General features: G+C 31.2%; 1 protein-coding gene and 1 long non-coding RNA gene across 3 annotated transcripts; both read right to left on the bottom strand.

Annotated features, from left to right (window-relative positions):
- Positions 1-1,419: 1,419 nt before the first annotated feature.
- Positions 1,420-4,353, bottom strand: LOC7493921 (uncharacterized). Its single transcript, XM_024583262.2, has 5 exons — positions 4,117-4,353; positions 3,746-3,975; positions 2,900-2,980; positions 2,007-2,357; positions 1,420-1,731 (listed from the first exon to the last, which is right to left on the bottom strand). Exons 1-5 carry the CDS (start codon positions 4,271-4,273, stop codon positions 1,630-1,632), a joined length of 921 nt encoding a protein of 306 aa, XP_024439030.2. The 5' UTR covers positions 4,274-4,353; the 3' UTR covers positions 1,420-1,629.
- A 6,306-nt stretch (positions 4,354-10,659) lies between these two features.
- On the bottom strand, positions 10,660-18,713 carry LOC112323831 (uncharacterized). 2 transcript variants are annotated; one of them, XR_008057049.1, is made up of 4 exons: positions 17,838-18,713; positions 11,396-11,537; positions 11,246-11,316; positions 10,660-11,156 (listed from the first exon to the last, which is right to left on the bottom strand). It is a non-coding gene; the product is annotated as an uncharacterized LOC112323831 (long non-coding RNA). The 2 variants fall into 2 exon arrangements; XR_002977312.2 differs by having other exon boundaries at positions 11,246-11,312.
- Between the last annotated feature and the right edge of the window lie 326 nt (positions 18,714-19,039).

The following is a 19,039-nucleotide window of genomic DNA, read 5'->3' as shown; positions in this document are numbered from 1 at the left end:
GAACAATCATTATTCTTTATGTCTGACAAATATATCTTTATTTTCGGTGTAAACAAGCTTCAGCCCGATATTTCTTTAATGCCTTGTTTACATAACCAAGAATAAATGGTCTAAAGCTATGGCTCTACCCTCAACTAAGGCCATTATTATCCTTAAATAGGTCTTAGTAAGCTTTCTGACCTAGAAAAAATCTAACATCTAAAAACCAGTGTAAAAGGAAGGTTATATGATTATGTCGGGTTGGAAAGTTTCATTTTTTATTCACTTTTTAATAGAGTGTATATCTAGGTTGTATACTAAAATGTCTTTGAATTGAGCCATTAGGATTTGTGAGGAGACACAAAGTTCCCTAACCACCTGGGTATAAGCCCCCTATCATGACCAAATTGTAAAGGATAATAGTTTAAATACATTGTTTGATTTCAATCAGAAAAGAAAAAGAGCAAACATCATTTATTTGTTCGACTTGGTGGGAGTTCTAGACGATTGAATGATGTTATAGATCATATGGAATTCCCATTCTTTATCAAAATGTTGATGCATTATATTAAACTAGTTGTTGTAATCAGCAAGAGCAACACCACGTCATATTAAAATTTACTTATTTATGATATTTAGGTCAACATGATCATCTTGAAGTAAAAGTCTTTTTCTCTAATGTCTAGAGAGAAGAGTTTGATCCCTTCAAGAATAATTTTTTTCTTGTTAGGCCCTAAATATTCCTCAATCATACATTTTAAGGCTTTGCTCATGATTACCTAGTTGAACTCAATCATTGAGATTTGGGTCACAAGTGATTATGGGTAACAAGTGATTAGGGAAGATCTTGATTGTGCATAGCTATAAGATGTCATTGTTGATTATTGTAGTTTTTGCATATAAAATTAGGGATTTTTGGAGAGAAGATGAAAAGCTAAATATTAATCATTGTATTGAACTAAATTAATTAGCATGTCAGTTCTTGTAACTCTAAGTAATGCATTTAAGCTTTTCATCTTCTCTCCAAAAATGAAAAGCTAATTAATTTAGAAGCATATTGATTTTGTTATTTTGCTATGTTGCCATGCAAATGATCAGCTATAGATGAACAAATTTACATTGTAATGATCAACAGTAATGCTCTGGCGTAATACTATTTAGTGGGTTCTTATTTTGCTATGTTGCCATGCATCTCTGTCCCTTTACTGATTTAATCTCCTGGCCTTGCAAGCAGACCATATGAAGTTTCAAAAAACACTACTCGATACTAGGATTATCTGGTTCTCATGTTTTGAATTCTCAAAACTTGTCGAATAAGGAATTATTCAGCATATTGGGAATTGTACTCCTCTCTCTTACAAATAGTGGATCCATGATGAGCCCCGTTTTGTTTTGGGAATGAGGAGTATAACTTCTAACATACCTAATATGTCAAATAAATTGAGTATAAAATAAATACAATATATATTAAAGCCAAGCTGCAGGTATCTTGGAACAGAACTGAAGGAACAAAAAACATATATATAGGCACCCAAGGTGGAGGACAACTTTCAATGTGGTTATAAGGCAGTAATCATTGGCAGATTGGCACACTATACAACACAGGTTTGATCTACAGCGATTAATAGAGGAACATAGGCGAGGCAGGTCTTACAAGGTTGTCCTCAAGAACTGTACCACAAAATATAGGACTGCCAGAAATAGCGCAATCTGGTATGCATCTCTTTGGAAGCTGTCATCCCTTTGAAAGAACTGTATATCCAAACAGATTATATGACAACTTAATTAAGAATACTGGACTAGGAGACGACAAATACTATGCATGTTCAAATTTTAACGTACTCGCGGGGAACAGTTTTCCAGAAATTATCAATAACATTTTGTTTGATTATGTGGAATTAGTTTCTAGTAATTGTATTTTCATAATCCGCACAATCCCTAATGCATTCTTTTGTCATCAGATATGAGGAGACTGGACAAGTAATTTTTAAAAGCTGTTTTTTCTCGAAGCTAATAGGAACACTTACCTTTGTTGGATCACCAGAAGGGTCAGGATATATCTCCATGTTCTCTTTTTTGGACGAAGGACGGTTTGTCAAGCTTTTCACAAGATCAGATAAATCCTTTCCATTTTCAATTGTAGCAAATAATCTACGAGAAGTCCAGAAAAAAGCCTGATCAACAACTGAAGAGGCTGACAAATCCCAGAACTCTTCGTGCTCAATCACTTGGCCACTGATCTGGTTTAAAGTGAATTTGGAATGCACTTTAACTATCAAATCTCCCCCCACACCAGCAATAAAAGATTTGGGCTTTCCTGTTATTGTCCACTTGATACTCAGGATACTTGTTGACAGCATTATCATTTCTTGTACAGTCTACGACAGTCAAAGCATGTAGAACTTACATAAATTAAAGGGAAAACAGTACAGAATCATACAATTTTAGAACGTGTAATGGCTAGTCAGAAATGTAAGATGGACATGGGACAGTTGTAAATGGTAAAACGTTATGATTATAAACAAATCAGCAATCTGTTTCCCGATGAAGTTGTTTGTGTTGTCTATTTAATTGTGTTTTTGGAAGAATGCAGATGAAGCCAAGCATGTAAATGTTGCTCTCAGTCTGATATATTTATGCATACTACCATGTTTGAAAAAATGTAGAAAAAGGAGTCTTCGAGCAGTGACTTTAAGAAAATGGTGACCATGTACATGGGATAGTTGTAAATGATAAGGCAGGCCCCGAACAGACGACAGGTGAGCCTGCATGTGTATGCCTGTGCACCTGAACGGACACCTATGCGCTATAGTGAAAACAGAAGAGTCCTGAATGCTATGCCGTATTACTATTGTAAATATAACAGTGTGTGATATAATGAATGAAACGTTCCGAATTTGCAATAGAGAAGCACTCTCACCACAGAAGGGTTATCTAGAGCACCAGTTGCCCAGAGTGGTCTCTTGTATTTCTCACGACCAGTAAAACTTCTGACTGGATCCTGCAATTACTAATAAAATAAAAGTTCCAATTTACTATAAGCAAAAGAATCGCAAGAAATTATGTTTGAGAATGCAATATCCCACCATCCCACATGAAGAAAATGTACATTTCTAGCTATTTATAAACAAGAACATTTGTAGATTTATTATGTGTTGTTCTATTGAAATAAAATGTTATGTATTACAAATAGTTATTGAATGCCAGAATGAGATCACTTACGAGCCAATATGAAAGACATAATTAATAACCCATGTATTCAGTGATTTTCATATGAATTGACTGAATTATTTCTTGTCTTCAGTTAAAATTCTGCTCTGGTTTGGAAGTCATATCTCATTCCCTAATGGCAGACTGCTCTGTAACCAACTGCAATCACAACCATATGACTATAATACTGTGCTTTTCTCTGCGATGGTTGCATTTGCAGCTTGGAGTGTTCCATTTCAAATATAACTCAACTCTCAAGAGCAGTTTTCTTGTGATTTGGGTCTCTTTTGGCAAACGAACCAATTAGGCCTACGTTTAGCATTACTACTTCTGTCAACCTTTGAAATTGCAGTAACTAAGGTTACAGTATTCTTATTTTACATATTATGCATCAAACTAAAAGCAACTTATGGAAATTATTTTTCTTTTTTGGTTATCACTCAAAGTAAAAAATAACTTTAAATTCATAAGCCATGCCAACATTACAATCAAGACTCCACCAAGCTCTGGCAAAACCGTCTTTCTTTTTTCTTGATACAAAAAAGTGAAAGAATACCTTATATCTGACAGAAACTGCGAAGGTTCCAAGGGCACGATTGCCTTCACGTAGTTGGAGGATATCACGTACAAGCTGTCTGGCTGTCGATTCCACCAGTGGGCTACTAATGCACTCGAACTCATTGCAAAGCTGACCAAAGTCCATTCCATTAACTATCCTATCAGCTTCAGAGCTTTCATTGGCAGGCTCAGCTGGAGACGGTTCAGTCCTACTAGAATCATTTGTTACTGCATGTAGACATTATTGAGTTTAATTTGTTGATCAGTAAGAAAATCAATCCTTTTTTCTTCATACATATTTATGCATGTGTTTGTGTGAGCTTTTTCTTGCCAGGAAATTAAAGAGGAAAGAGAATTAAGGCTATGTACCTCTTAGTATAAAGGGGTGGTGAAGAGAGGATGTAAAAGGCCTGCAGGTGAAGATAAAACGATTACTACTTCGGCAGCATTGGCGGTGAAAGCTACCAGGAGTGGCAAGGGAAGTAGTCGAGGAGGCTGCAAGAGCAGAGGAAACAGAAGCATTCATCTCTTTCCATTCTGTTTTCTAGTGCATGTGGTGTTGGTTTGAATTAAATATGGAGCCTGTTCTTTTGTTTTTCTGTGTACGATATAATTTTGTGATTTTATGGATAAGGTTTGTGATCTGAAGATATGCACTGCACTTGGGTTGGCCACTTGTTCTTGAGGTTTCAGGCTCAAAATTTGCCACATATATCCACCAAGTACCATTAATATCTAAGACAAAACAGAACAGTATAAAATAATAAGTCAGACTGTTTGGTGCGGATATGAAACTGAGGGATTATATTAACAATTAATATTAAGATTAACATCAACAAATTAAAATTAACAATTAGCATTAACAGTAGCACTAGCACTAACACAAAAAAAAAAACCAAAAAGACTCGGTGTTTGCCTGAAGATCCAATTCAATACACTATAGGTTGAAACAACATAATGATGAATTTACAGTACTAAAAAAAATCAATAAACTCACTATTGGGGATAATATTGTCTTTTTTTTTTTAAATCCATTAGTCATTATTAAATTGATAAAGAGTAACTCTATCTTTTCAGATTCATAGAGCACAATGATAATTTAATTACCTTTAAAAGCAAAATTTAATTAACTGATGTCTATGGGTTTTTTTTATTTTCAACCTGATTTTTTTTTTGTTATAATCAAGTTGGTTGAAAGGTAATTTGGTATTTTAATAAATATAAAATATAATTTTAAAACCAAAATTATTGTACGTGTCACATATGGGATATGTCGCTCACTCTTTAGGAGGCGCGTGAAACGTCGCCTAGCAGCAAAACATCGGCTTCTACTGTGGCATTGGGAGCACCTCTTCGAGCGCATGTCAACTAAAGACCAAAAATGTTGCTTCAACAACCTATTTTTGCTCTCATTCCTTTTTCCATATCCCCACCTTGGGTTTTACGCATACTATTTCAAAAATTAAATATGTCATGTCAATTTGTATTTGTATCAATTTTGATTCTATTGCTATTTATTCTTCTTTTAATGCTTTTTTGATAACTTGTTTTGTCTTGTTAATTTTGGTCCTCGTTCCTTCTTTCCATTCCCTCAACCAAACAATACGATGGCGTGTAACTTTTATAGATGGCACTATCGATGAAATTAACCCGACGGTAAAGTACATTTATAAATATGTTGACGGAAAACCTTTCTCAGTATATATCGAGGGAATTATGAAGAGTATTACAGTGGGATTCAAAAAAGGCAAATCATATATGATGTGACATTTTTACTGACAGAGTTACTGACAGATTTCGTTAGTAATGCCGTCGGTAATTTTTTTATGACCTTGCGATCGACCCTCCTCTCCCCCTTCTCCATTTCTTCTTCTTCCTTATGTATTTTTTTCTGCAACAAACAACCACCCCTTCCCTCCTAATCTCAACACAATTCAACCTCCCACAACAAATCCGGCCACCACAACACTCAGTTTGTTAGCATCTGTGTTCTGATTCAAATTTTATTGAGGATTCTCCACTTTAAGTAAGCAAATCTACCTTTTTTTTTTTATTTGAACTCAATTTTAAAATGTTATTTTTTTTGCATATTTTTGTAGTATATGTAATTTGTTTGGGTGTTTACTTGTTTTATAGTTTTTTCTCATACAAATTTGTTTTATGGATTTATGATTTGTACATGTTAGGGTTTTATTTTAGATTTGGTAAAATTGTATTTGTTTATAAATTGATGAAACTTATGTCGAATTTTTGATGTAGGTGTTTTGTAATGACATAAATAATGGCTTATTTAACGGGTCCGTTTTATATTTTGTCAATTTTATTGTCGAGTTGAAATTTTTGGTAATTGTGTAGAAATTTGAATTTATATAGATAATTGATAATAAATTAAGAGTACTATTAAAATAGATTGAATAAGTTTGAGATAAATCGATATTTCTTGCAAATTTATTCAGTTACCATAGTTAATTAATACATGTTGTCATCATTATTTTATATAAGTTTGATATAACTAATGGATGATCGTTCATGGAGATATAGAGATTCACCCCAAAAGTTGCATATGATGGACTATTATAATGAGGTTCAGGGTTTTATAATTACACACTATCTAATTCAAGAAATATTAGTGGAGAGGGTATTAGATGTTCATACAAAAGGTGTAAAAATAAAAAGTTTTTCGATCTAGATTTTATAATGAAGCGTCTTCTACAAAAAAGATTTATGAACAAATATCTATATTGGTATGCATATGGAGAACCATATGTTACTTACGATACCATGGTAGAAATGATGATTGTGTCAACTTCTAATTCTAGCAATGTGCTTGGAGTTGTAAATGATAATAGTAATCCTTGTAGGAATATAGTTATGGATGCGATGAGAATGAATCAGGGTCATGGCGGTCAATATTCAATCATAGATGAGGAACCTAATGCAGACGTGACTAAATTTTTTGATCTTTTGAAATATTTTGACGAACCATTATGGGATGGTTGCCCAAATCACAGTTAATTATCGGTCATTGCACATGTGTTCACCATGAAGTCAGATCATGGGTTGAATGAGGCCAGTTATGAAAAAATTATTGAATGGGCAAGAAGCATTTTATCTTAAGAGAACATACTAAAAGAGAACTTTTATGTTGTTAAGTCCATAATGAAATTCCTCGGTCTAAGATACCAAAAAATTGGCATGTGTCCAAAAATTTATATATTGTACTACCTTGAAATTAGTTGAAGGACTTTTATCACACACAGAAAACATAAATACTTCTCAATCACACCTAGACTGCAGAGGTTATTCATGTTATCAAAAATTGTTGAGCATATGACATGTGCAACACCCCCATCCTTCAGAAAGAGGTTAAATATGAAATACTACGATAAATTCACATTATTAAACTAAGTATGCGTAATCTTTATGACTTCTTTTCATGGTCAAACTTATTATTTTTTTGTATTCATACACATCATCATGTTCCTTTATTAATAGTCAATCCGAATGAAATTTTGATAGAGTTTCCTCTATAAATGGGCATATTAAGTTATCAACAATTGCCTTTATTTCACAATTTTTATAACCACATGGATCATTCACCTTAGAACTCATTACATGTCATCTCAACCACAAATCATTCTCAACATCATATATACATTTCACCTTTCAGTAACAACATAATATGCATTCACAAAAATATAACTATAAATAATTGCTAGGAAAGGAACTTGTTAAATCACTTATACATATTGATCTTGATATATATATATATATATATATATATATATATATATATATATATATATATATATATATAATATAAGCACACATAGAAATTTGTTATAGAAAATACATGATTATCATTTTACATAAGGTATTTATTTAAAGACTTCATTGCATAAAACAAACATAGATAGGATAACATCATTACAAAAAAAAAGAGTTATTTTTTTTGTTTAGGTTACAAAATTAATTACATGTACAACAAAAGTTCTGGATGTCTTGGAGTTCATCTATCGCCTAATTACTTGGTCCACCAATATACGAAGGTCCTGCAACTAAGATTAATTAAGCATAATTTCATATTACGAACACAATTGTACTTTTAAATGCAAATGATAATGAGAGTGCTCATTATTCCTATCAAATCTTAGAGAAGCTTTCATGAATAATGGTTACATTTTCACAATAAATACATAGAACATGCATTGCACACATTTGTAAATTTACTAACAAGCGCAATCACAAAAATTTTATGAAGACTTCACCATACTATTTTTATATCAACAACCCATCTCTCCCCTTAGTTACATCTACCAATATAGGGAAGACATTCCAAACATTTAGTTTTTGAAAAATTTGTTAATGATCCCAATATTGGCTTCCGCTCATTTCGAAAGCAACTTCATTACATTAGTTTTCTGAAAAACTTTGAAAAAGTCTCAACATTGGCTTTCGCCCATTATGGATAACAATTTAAATTCAATAGTTTTCAAAAATTTTAGAAACAATCTCAACGTTGGCTTTCGCTCATTGCGAAAGAAACTCAAATTCATTGGTTTCCAAAAAACTTTGAAAACAATTCCAACATTGGCTTTCGCTCATTGTGGAAGCAACTTAAATTCATTGGTTTCTGAATACTTCGGAAACAATCCTAATATTGGCTTTCGCTCATTGCGAAAGCATTTCAATTACATTGACTTCACATCATATTCATAATTCATCCACATTACTTTCATACTTAGCATTCATAATAAATCCAAAATTCAGATTTAACTTCATGAGTTATAGGCTATTCAAATTCTTTGGTTTCTGATAACTTCAGAAACAATGACTTTCACTCATTGCAAAAGCAATTCAATTACATTAAATTCTCATCATATTCATAATTCATCCACATTTCTTTCATACTTAGCATTCATAATAAATTCAAAATTCATTTTTGACTTCATGAGTTATAGGCAATTCAAATTTTTTGGTTTCTAATAGCTTCAGAAATAATCCCAACATTGGCTTTCACTCATTGCAAAAGCAATTCAATTACATTAACTTCACATCATATTTATAATTCATCCACATTACTTTCATGCTTAGCATTCATAATTAATCCAAAATTCAGATTTAACTTTATAAGTTGTAGACGACATTTTACATACCTCCTTCTCAAGTCGAGTGAGCTTCATCGATAGAAGATCATGTTTCTAGTGTTCCCTCTGGACCATAAGAATTTTTTTTATCAGTACATTCTTTAAAAATTTACATACTCGTTCTTTATACAAGAAATACTTCTTTTAACTTCATATCAAAACTCATTATGTTCAACAATACATGACAATGCACTAGGACACTGCTTAGTGTTTCTCTCCCCACTAGAGTTACAGAACTCATTTTTATTTAGAGTTTATTTATTTAGTAAGTTAAGACACAAATACACAACTTAGATGAAGAGGGTTAAACCCAATTCTGTTGTTTACATGTTTAAATTCGTTGAAATACTATGGCATGCGGGTTTGTCCTGTAACACACAACCTGACCCTTCTATAGTGTTTTATCTATATCTAGAGTTATAGAACTCCAAATGCAGTAAGGTTTGTTCCCTGTAAAAGTTAACATCATTGAACAAATTCTTCATGAAAACATTTACCCCAAATGTTCTCAGTTGTAAATCTAAATTTTCAGTTTAAGATCTGATACACATTATGTCCAAATTTTCTAGTTTGACTTGTCTTCGGGTGTTGACCTATATCTAGGGTTCTACAACTCTGATTTAGGTAATTCCAGTGTTGCGATGTCACGGTTTCACAAATTAATTACCCTAGCTTAAAACACAACACACAAGATAATATAGAGCAAGCAAGGGGTTGATCCCACAAGGAAGGTTCAAGTCAAATTTTTATGCTAGATGATATGCAATTTAGGGGGGTTAGACGTTATCTAGGCTAAAGCAAAAGAAAACAGAAAACTATCAAGTGAAATTAAATAAAATCAAAAATTATCAAGAGAATAAACCTTGGTCGCAAGTAAACATCCACCTACAAAAATCAAAACTGATCATAGAAACGAAATATCAATTTATACTATGAATATCTATCTTTTCTTATGTTGTTTAGTTAACAGATCCACTATATAACTAATCTTAACAATCAAACAACCACAGTGTCCGCACGAGTAATTTAATTTAATGGCAGCCTTAAGAACTAGATGAGTTGATTAATCTAGACAACATAATTATCTGTAGTCCATGTTTGATTTGATCAATCGAATGCTCTCCCTAAGATTGCTAATCTGGATCCGCTATACTTATTAATCTCAGTTGCTTCACAAGTTTATATACAACAACTCTGATTTTGATAACAAACTTAGCAATAGATTGTTCATAATAATAACTTAGAGTCCGCCATAGCGATTAAAATAAACAATAATAGAAAATAAGCATGGAGAACAAGCATATTCATTCATCATATAAACTGAAAAGAAAAGGTAGAATAAATCTCACAGTTTTTGAAATCCGAAGGTTCTTGTATCCTTGCAATCAAGAAAAAGAGTTTAGCCTTGCATGTTTTTTGAACAACTAATCCAAAAGAAAGTTTTAATAAATAAAAAATTATGAATCGATAATTTTAACATGAATTTATTAAAAACATGTCTCTTTATAAGAATTATTGTTTTTTTTTAAATAACAACTTATCATAATTTTAAAAACAAGTTTTAATAAATAAAAAATCGATAATTTTAACATGAATTTATTTAAAAAAAATATATGCATATATAATAACAAAATATAAATTTTATTTGCATTGAATATCTACGAGAAGTTTTTTTTTTTTAAAAAAGAATCTACATATGACTAAAATATTTTAAAAAATTAAAATAGAAAAATAGAAAAAAAATTAAAAGAAACAAAACTAAGATAAAAAAATTAAATATTTATCACTAATTTAAAAAATGTAAGTTTGAATACAATTTATCTAGATGACAAAAGCTGAAGGTGAAGGAGGAGACAAATGTGGATCTTTATTAGGACCATGTGGGTGATGAGGTAAACTACATGTAGCATCGAGGTTTGAAAACAATTCCTTGTACAATCGCCTAAGTTTGGTCGTTTTGGACCTAAGTTAGGTCATGTCAACACTAAGTCGGGTCATCTAAGCTTCAACTTGTTCTTGTACAATCACTTGGACTGCTGGAGATTGGGAGCTCAAACTCGATTGCGAGGAACCAACGGTCGATACACTACTCTTCTGTATATCCTCGATCATAGTGTTTAAGATACTGTAAACCCGATTTCTATCGAGTCCATCGGTCGATCCAATCTATAACCACAAATCCAGATCAAGTTCTAGAAGGGTTGCAGGATCGTCCATGTATTTCTTTGATATTTTTACGTCTCATACCATGAATCACACAACCTATATGGTAGAAATAAATTATTGGTTAAGATAACAAAATATAAAATTTGAACATTTAAAAAAATAGAACATTTTGAATTCAATCTTACATAATGGCGTTGTGATTCTCTCACACCCTCCTCGCAACAGCGTTGTCGGACTAATCCCAGTGAAATTCTTCCTTACACGTCAATTTTATAAAATAACTAGTCCATTAAAATTAAAATAATAATTAAAAAATTGTTTATATATATACTGACCTTGAACTTTCCGAACTATGTATCAATCATCATAAGCTTCCATTCAAGATTTTTGAGAACTTGATTTCACTTCAACAATGACACTTTCATCGATGATTTCATCGCCGATGTTATCATGTGAGCAACCTCCACATTTGTAAACCTGAAATTCAATTTGTTCATTGAATTTAATTCTTCAAAAATTATCCATTGTTGTTTATTTTTTATTTGTGGGGGTGTTAAGTGTTGTTTTCTGTAAAAAGAAGAAAAAGAAATGGAGAAGTGAGAGAGAGAGGGGTCGTCTGTCAAATTGTAATTTAAATATTACCAATCGATTCACCGACGAGTATTATCAATGGACATATTTTCCTAGTAATTCAGTCTGTAATAATGAGATGTTATTTTTCTTCTTTATTTACAACTATAATTCTATTAGTATTCACCAATGAAATATTTTCATTGGTGAATACCAATGAAAATAGCGAAGAAATATTACATCAGTAAATATCACTGTAATTGACTGACGAGTTTTTTCCATCAATATTTTTGTTTGTATTTGAGAATTTTTTGATAGTGTGTCTAATCAAAAAATTATTGCAAAATTTCATGCAAATTAACACAAGTTATGATTAACATCATGGCACAATATTCTAACTTCATTATTAAGCTAAAAGTAATTTGATCAATTTCCACAATAACACCCATTTTAAGCTCATAGGTTAAGTTTCAATATGAAGCTTGTTTTTTAGGAGAGAAACTGAGATGTTAAAATTAGTGAACACATGAGCTATGTGACCAGCAGAACAAATAAGCTGAACCTTCATATCCTTCCTAATAACTTTCTCATGAAAAATAATAAAATGAATATCAATCTTTTCATGAAAAACTATGTTGTGACTTAAATAGGTTGCACCTATATTATCACACCAAAGTAATGAAGTACATAAAAGAGAAATATTCAACTTTTAAAGTAAAGAACACATCCATAAAAGCTTAATTGTTCCATTAGTTAGAGCTTTATACTGTAATTATGTAGAAAACAAGCTACAATCTTTTGATTCACTAATTTTCAAGATATTATTAAGTTATTTTAAAAAAAGATGGCATATTTCTATCATCCATATTACTTGAGCAGTCGAAATATGTGTAGGCTTGCAGAACAAAAGGAGAATCAACAAAAAAAAAATAGAGACCATGATCTAAAGTATGTTTTCACATGACACAAAATATGTTTAACCCAATGCTTTTCATGTAACACCCTAACCCAAATATGTTTTGGGCTAGAGTATTATAAGGTCCAAATTTATAAATAATTTTATTTTGGACTACGTAGGAAAAAAGATAGGCTATAGGCTTTTATATATATATATATATATATATGAAATCATGAAGTTTATTTGTCCTAGTTTTACAAACTTCATAATAGTTTAGAAAGAACAAATCATGAGTCACTTGTTCTTTGATAGGTGAAAAGAAAAGGAGTGAAGTGGATTGACCTTAAAAGGTTTAATTTTCATTCTATTTTCTTGATTTCAAGGTAATAATTATGAATCCATTTTATTAGGAAGGTTTTGGATTGATTGAGATTTTCTCTCTCTCTATAAAGTTAAGGAATTAAAATGGTATTTATATGAATGAATATATGCAATAAATATAATTGTTTCTACAATATTGTAAGATGGATTAAGAGTGCTTAATGGTCTAAAAGTATTAGATTAATAATTAGATATAAAAGTGAGATGTTGTTAGTTAAAGTGTTTGATGGAGGTTTCTGTTCAACCCACAACAATGTATTAGAAGATGAATGTTTTAAGCCAAATTTTATGTATATAAAAAGCTTATTATGGATAGTTTCTAACACCATAAACATTGTATTAATCCAATTTTTGTAGAGATTGTTATGGTAAAAATAATAAAGGATGCACATGTTATTTGGCAACAATGTTCAAAAATTATTTTGGGTCTAATTATAAATTATATAAAAGGAATTAGTAAGTGAATCATATATGGATGAAAAAGTAATTGAGACTAGTTTACAACCCAGAAAGGAGAATTGAATTCTGAATTTTCTAGAAGTAATGGCTAGCTTATTAGACAAACTGCAATTGACAGATTATTTTAATTATATGATAGCAGGAGCTTTGATTGACTATATGTTTGTGAATAAGTTGTTTAGGCTCATATTTTGGACTTTGATTTTTTAATCAAAAGAGATAAGTAAATCTTCACACACTCTATTACTTTAAAACAAAATAAATATTTTTTTCTTAATTTTGCATTTTCCCTCTCCTATATGTATTACATTCTTTAAAATAAAATCAAGTAGTTGCTATGTTTAAATTTATCTGCTTATATGTTTTGTTTATAAATGCACGATATAAAATTTTTATAAGAATGTTTCATAAACTACTTTATAAAAGAAAGTGTTTTAGAATGGATTTGCAAATAGTTGCATAATAGCTCTCAGATGATCATGAATGAAGTAATGACCTCTAGTAAGTGGGGTTATCAATATTAGAATCATTTTTAATGGCCCAACAAAGGGTTAAATAATTGGCGATGGCCCTTGCCAACAGGTTACAAAACTTGGTTAGGAATAGTCGACTAATGACCTTGTCACGAGTATAATGTGGTTGAACAATTTGAGCTGAGATTAAGGTCATGTTTATGGAATTGAATGCCAAGTAAAAATATGTATTGATGACTTATTTTATGGCATGTTTTATGAACTCTCAATTGTTAACATCGTTTTGAATTATTTTAAGTTCAAGTTTTATTAATCTTAATTCAATATACATGACCTGGAAACCATGGTTTGACTCGGAACTCTTGGTTTAACCATAAATCAAATCAAAAACCACTGGTTTGACTCGAAAACAAACCAAAACTTAATCCAGAAACCAAAATAAATCAGACTTGAAATAAACACAAAAACTCAAATATTATTTTTCAAAACAAATCAAAACCTAGAAAAAATAAAAAAAACATAAAGAAACACAGATGAACATTCAAATCAAACCCAGTAACACAAATCTCAATCCAGAAAATTTTTCAAGCAATCAAAGAGAGGGTTTTGTTCGCAATCATGCATGGACTAATAATCAAGCATCCATTCACTTCGATTATCAAAGAATCAACATTATTTTGTCAAAATAGATTTCACTTCAAAATTAAAACCCTTAAAAATCCACAAAAAAATGTTATTAATGCATGAAAACCCTAGATTATCGATTAAAAAAAATCATAAAAACATACTAAAACCAAAATCAAATCAAAATCAAATCTAAAACTAGTACTCAAGACAATGTTTTTCAGGTGAACATGAAGAACATTCAAAATAAAAAAACCCATAAATACTTAAGTTGTTGCCAAACCCAGAATCGCCCATTTGGAGTTTTAAACTTCTGTTTTTTTTTTTTTTTTTATCTTAACAAACCATAATCCCATATTCATATATGTTTTAATCAAAACAAACAGTCACAAATAAAAAACCATGAAATACATGCATGAAACTCCTAAAACAAAATTGCAGCCCTATTGACATCCAACCAATGCATTAAATTTACATCTTAAACTGACTCTTTGGGACAAAAACCAAGCTCAAGAACCAAGAACATGAACTAACAATCCAGAAATAAGCACCAAACAACCACTATCACTTTTGAAAAATTACAAAAACCATTATATCTTAACAGAAACAACACCCAAATGTTTCATAAACATCCAGAAAACATAAACAACTCACTTAAAGCAATATCAAGCAATGAAAAACTACATTTTCATGCAATAAACAACATTAAAGCTTCACATCATATGACATCAAAACAAGCCTAAAATGTCATTAAACATTAAGAAAACATGAATGGGTAGGCCACATGGACTCCACCTTTAAGTTTTTTACATGGTTATACCTTCTTCAAGCTTACTGACTATAGGTAGTTGTTTTTCCTTCTCTTTTTCTTCCTTTTTTTTTCTTTTCCTTTTCACTCTCTTTCTTTTCAATGATTGTTAGACATTCTATGTTAGGCTCTTGAACCCTTCACAATAAGGTCTATTAATAGAGTATTTCCTTATATTTTTCTTCTTTTTTTTCTACCCCTTTTCCTTATCTGTTTTTCTGATTTTTCAAGGGATATTTATAGGGTTTTTCTAGGGTTTTTTGGTGGATTCCATCAAAGATTGATCAAGCTTTTCCATTTGATCAAAATGAGAAGGTTCTAGACAAAAGTTAACTATTAGAAGCTCATGTACTAGGCTGGTTTTGCCATGGTGGTTTTGGTCCTTGGTGGTTTTGCTAGACTTGGAGGGCAGAAAGCCATTTTTGGCCTTTTAATTTTGAGAGGGAGGTTTAAAGCCCTTGATAAGAACCCTCTAAGAGGCTTTTAAATGTGAACATATGAAAAAAAATGGTGGTTTTTGAAAAATAAATGTCATAGTCAAGCCTGGGTTGACCACTTTCGAGGCTTTCCTAGAGAAACTTCGATATAAACGTCATCGAAAACCACCTGAAGTTGGTAGAAGAGATGCACATCTTTCTTTTGAATCCAACTTTGTTCAATTTGGAGATCTATAGCTTCACATTCATTCATTCAAAGGTGTCAACTCGATCAACCCATAATTTGAAAATGCAAGGAAAGTTGATCAGGGATAAGATGTTGGAGATTTCTATGGAAGAATTCAGGTATAAACATCCAATTTTATGGGCATGGGTTTGTAAAGAGGGTGTTTTCCAGTTGAATGATGATGGTTACAACCCCTGAGTTGGTCTGGGACGAAACATTCATTCGCCTCAACATGCTCACTCAATCATCTAAAATTGCCAAGAAAAGAGATGAATAGTGGTGAACAACATGTTGTCTTGGTTAAACCCTAGAAATGAAAATTTTTTAATTAGGTATTTGGCTAATTTTTATTAGGCCCTTGCTCTTCCAATTCCTTTTAATTGCACCCGTAATTGTCTACCAACTTTTAATTGCATTCCATTGCACCCCTACCATATTCAATTATTAGCTCCAAAGTCCAGCGCCTTTTACAAATGAGTCCTTGATTTTCAATTTGTTTTATTTCATCATTAATTGACCACTAAAATTTCAATTCCTTTCAATTTGGCCTCTGATTTGACGAATTTCTACCCCTAAAATTGCACGCCACTTACAGGTTGTTCCTTAGTCTTGGGAATCTACAATTAAATCTTTAATTGGCCTTCAAAATTTAATTTTTTCATAATTAAGCCCCTGATTTGACCAATTAAACATTTCAAAGTCTAATTTCAATCCCGAAACTTTAATTTCTTTCAATTAACACCCAAATTGACTTCAAAAATTGATTTTCCTTGCAATCAATTCCTCAAAATAATTAATTAAGCATTTTAAAATTCTCAGTAAGTCATTAACTATCTAAATTTTTATTTTGTTACCCTAAATAAAAATATTTTTACCAATTGGACCTTTTATCAGTCAAATATATTTTATGGTAGTGTGTGAAGCTTTACTTGCTAAGTTGTGGTTAACTTACCCTTTTATTTTCTCTCTCTAGATGTGTAGAGGATTAAAGAAGAGGTGTAGCGAGTTTTGAGCTATGGAGTTTACCTTACTAGTTTAAGTTGTTAGCTGAGCTGAATGATTTATGTTTTATAAATGAGATTTTTTATTTGTTATTAAACATTCATTATTAATAGTTTTGAGAAGTTGTAAAAAAAATTGTATTTTCTCTTTAATATAATTTTTATCATGTTTAAGAACTGGTGTTGTTAAGTGATCATTTATGAAATGCATATATTTAATACCTTTTGATTTAACATTTGTGGTTTTTGAGGAGCAGTGGCTTTAACATATTTGGATTTTTCTTGTATCCATGATTATAAAAATCAACCTGATTTAGTTAATTTAGGTTGAGTTTTACTTTAAATTGATTTTTTTATTAAAATAATATTTGTGTGTCTTTTAATTCAAAATATTCAAAATAACATGGGTTTTGATTAAAAAAAAAAACTCATAAAACCTTTTTTTAAAAAATCATAAATTAAATTGCCCACTTACAACCCAAATCTTGAACCAAATCTACCAGCAAGTTAATCATATAACTATGCTTTCATGTAATTTTGGGCTTTAGCCTTGTTTCTTAATGAAAAAACAAAATATTTGAATTGAATTTTGCTTGTCTTCACATAATATGTCGAAGCCAACCATTTTAATTGGATTTTCCTTGAATTGCTTGAAGCATCTGATTTAGTTCTTATTGATAAAAGCCTTTCAATTTAGTCCAATTATTCATAATTGTTTTGAAGATGTTTATTTTGGATACAAACAATTTCATTTTCAGAGCATTGAAATAAAAAAAGTTATTTAAACATCAAATTATCAAATCAATAGATGTATTAGAATAGAAAACCAAAATCTACATGCAATCAAAACCCTCTATATATAAATGAATCAACCAATATTATACATTAAAGAAAGCTTACTCGATCTTCCTTGAGTCATGGCCAGATATGTTGACAGCTTCGTTCAAAGCAGCTCTGAAACATTGCTCCTCCTCCATCTCCAAAGCTTTCCTCTTTACAAGTTGCGCAAATGCATCTCCAGAGCTTCCACTTTGCTTTCTTACATCAGAAGGATCAACCTCGTAGAATACTGGAATAGCAATCTGCCCTCTAATTTTTCAGCTTTCAAGAATCTTCAATAGCTCATCTAAGCACCATTTGGAAGATGCATAGTTTTGGGAAAAAATGATAACAGAGAGCATGGAGTCTTCAATTGCTTTTACAAGTGATGGAGAAATTTCTTCTCCTCGCCTAAGGTCATTATCTATGAAAGTAAGGATGTTTTTTCCGTTTCTTACATTTGATCATAAAAAAAAAAAAAGGATGTTTTTTCCGTTCCAAAGCTGCATGAAGGTGGCTGGTAAAACCAACACGGGTGCCTTCCCCTCTGAAGAAGAAGAAGAAGCCATGAGATCAAAAAATTGCACAAGGCTGTAGGGTGAAATTCTCTAGATCATATGAGCTGAAAGACAAGAAAGGACTATTAATCGGATATTCTTCACCTGATCTGCTTCTCCAACCATAAATTGCTAGAAATTGAACCACATTTGGGCTTAGCCTTACAGGGAAAGCAATCTAATCATTGAAGAGGGACGAACACAAGTGAATAAAAACAAGAAAAAGTGAACTGATGACAAGAGACATCGTGTGGTTTGAAGTCACTTTGATATTATATATTTATTACCGAACAGGTTTACTGTAACTTGACTGGTGAGTTTGAACAGGCCTCCTCCTCCAGCAAAACGTTTTTCTTGGTTTCAAATGTAAGAAGGTTCGTGGAAATTTCACAAAAGGAATGTCTTCAGCGTTATGGAATCAAAGGCCTTGCAAGTCTTCACTTTACCATCACGTCCTTACTTTAAGTGTACAAAGCTTTGCCGCACGTGTGGGATGATTATTCTTCTGGATTGTATTTTGTACTATAAAAACGATAAATAATTTTTTTTTATTGTTTGTAAATCTTGCTGTATAATATTTTTTTATTGAAATTTTTAATTAATGTAGAAGGTTTGGATAAGAAAATTAATTATGTATAGGAAAGATAATATTATTTTTAATACATCATATCTAAGATAAATTCTATTTTTTTTTATTATTAAGATTTTTTTATGTTTTTTCTAAAT

This window comes from Populus trichocarpa, chromosome 13, assembly GCF_000002775.5.
Source record: "Populus trichocarpa isolate Nisqually-1 chromosome 13, P.trichocarpa_v4.1, whole genome shotgun sequence".
NCBI lineage: Eukaryota > Viridiplantae > Streptophyta > Magnoliopsida > Malpighiales > Salicaceae > Populus > Populus trichocarpa.
Note: the sequence above shows the minus strand (reverse complement) of the source record. Positions and strands in the feature narration are given on the sequence as shown.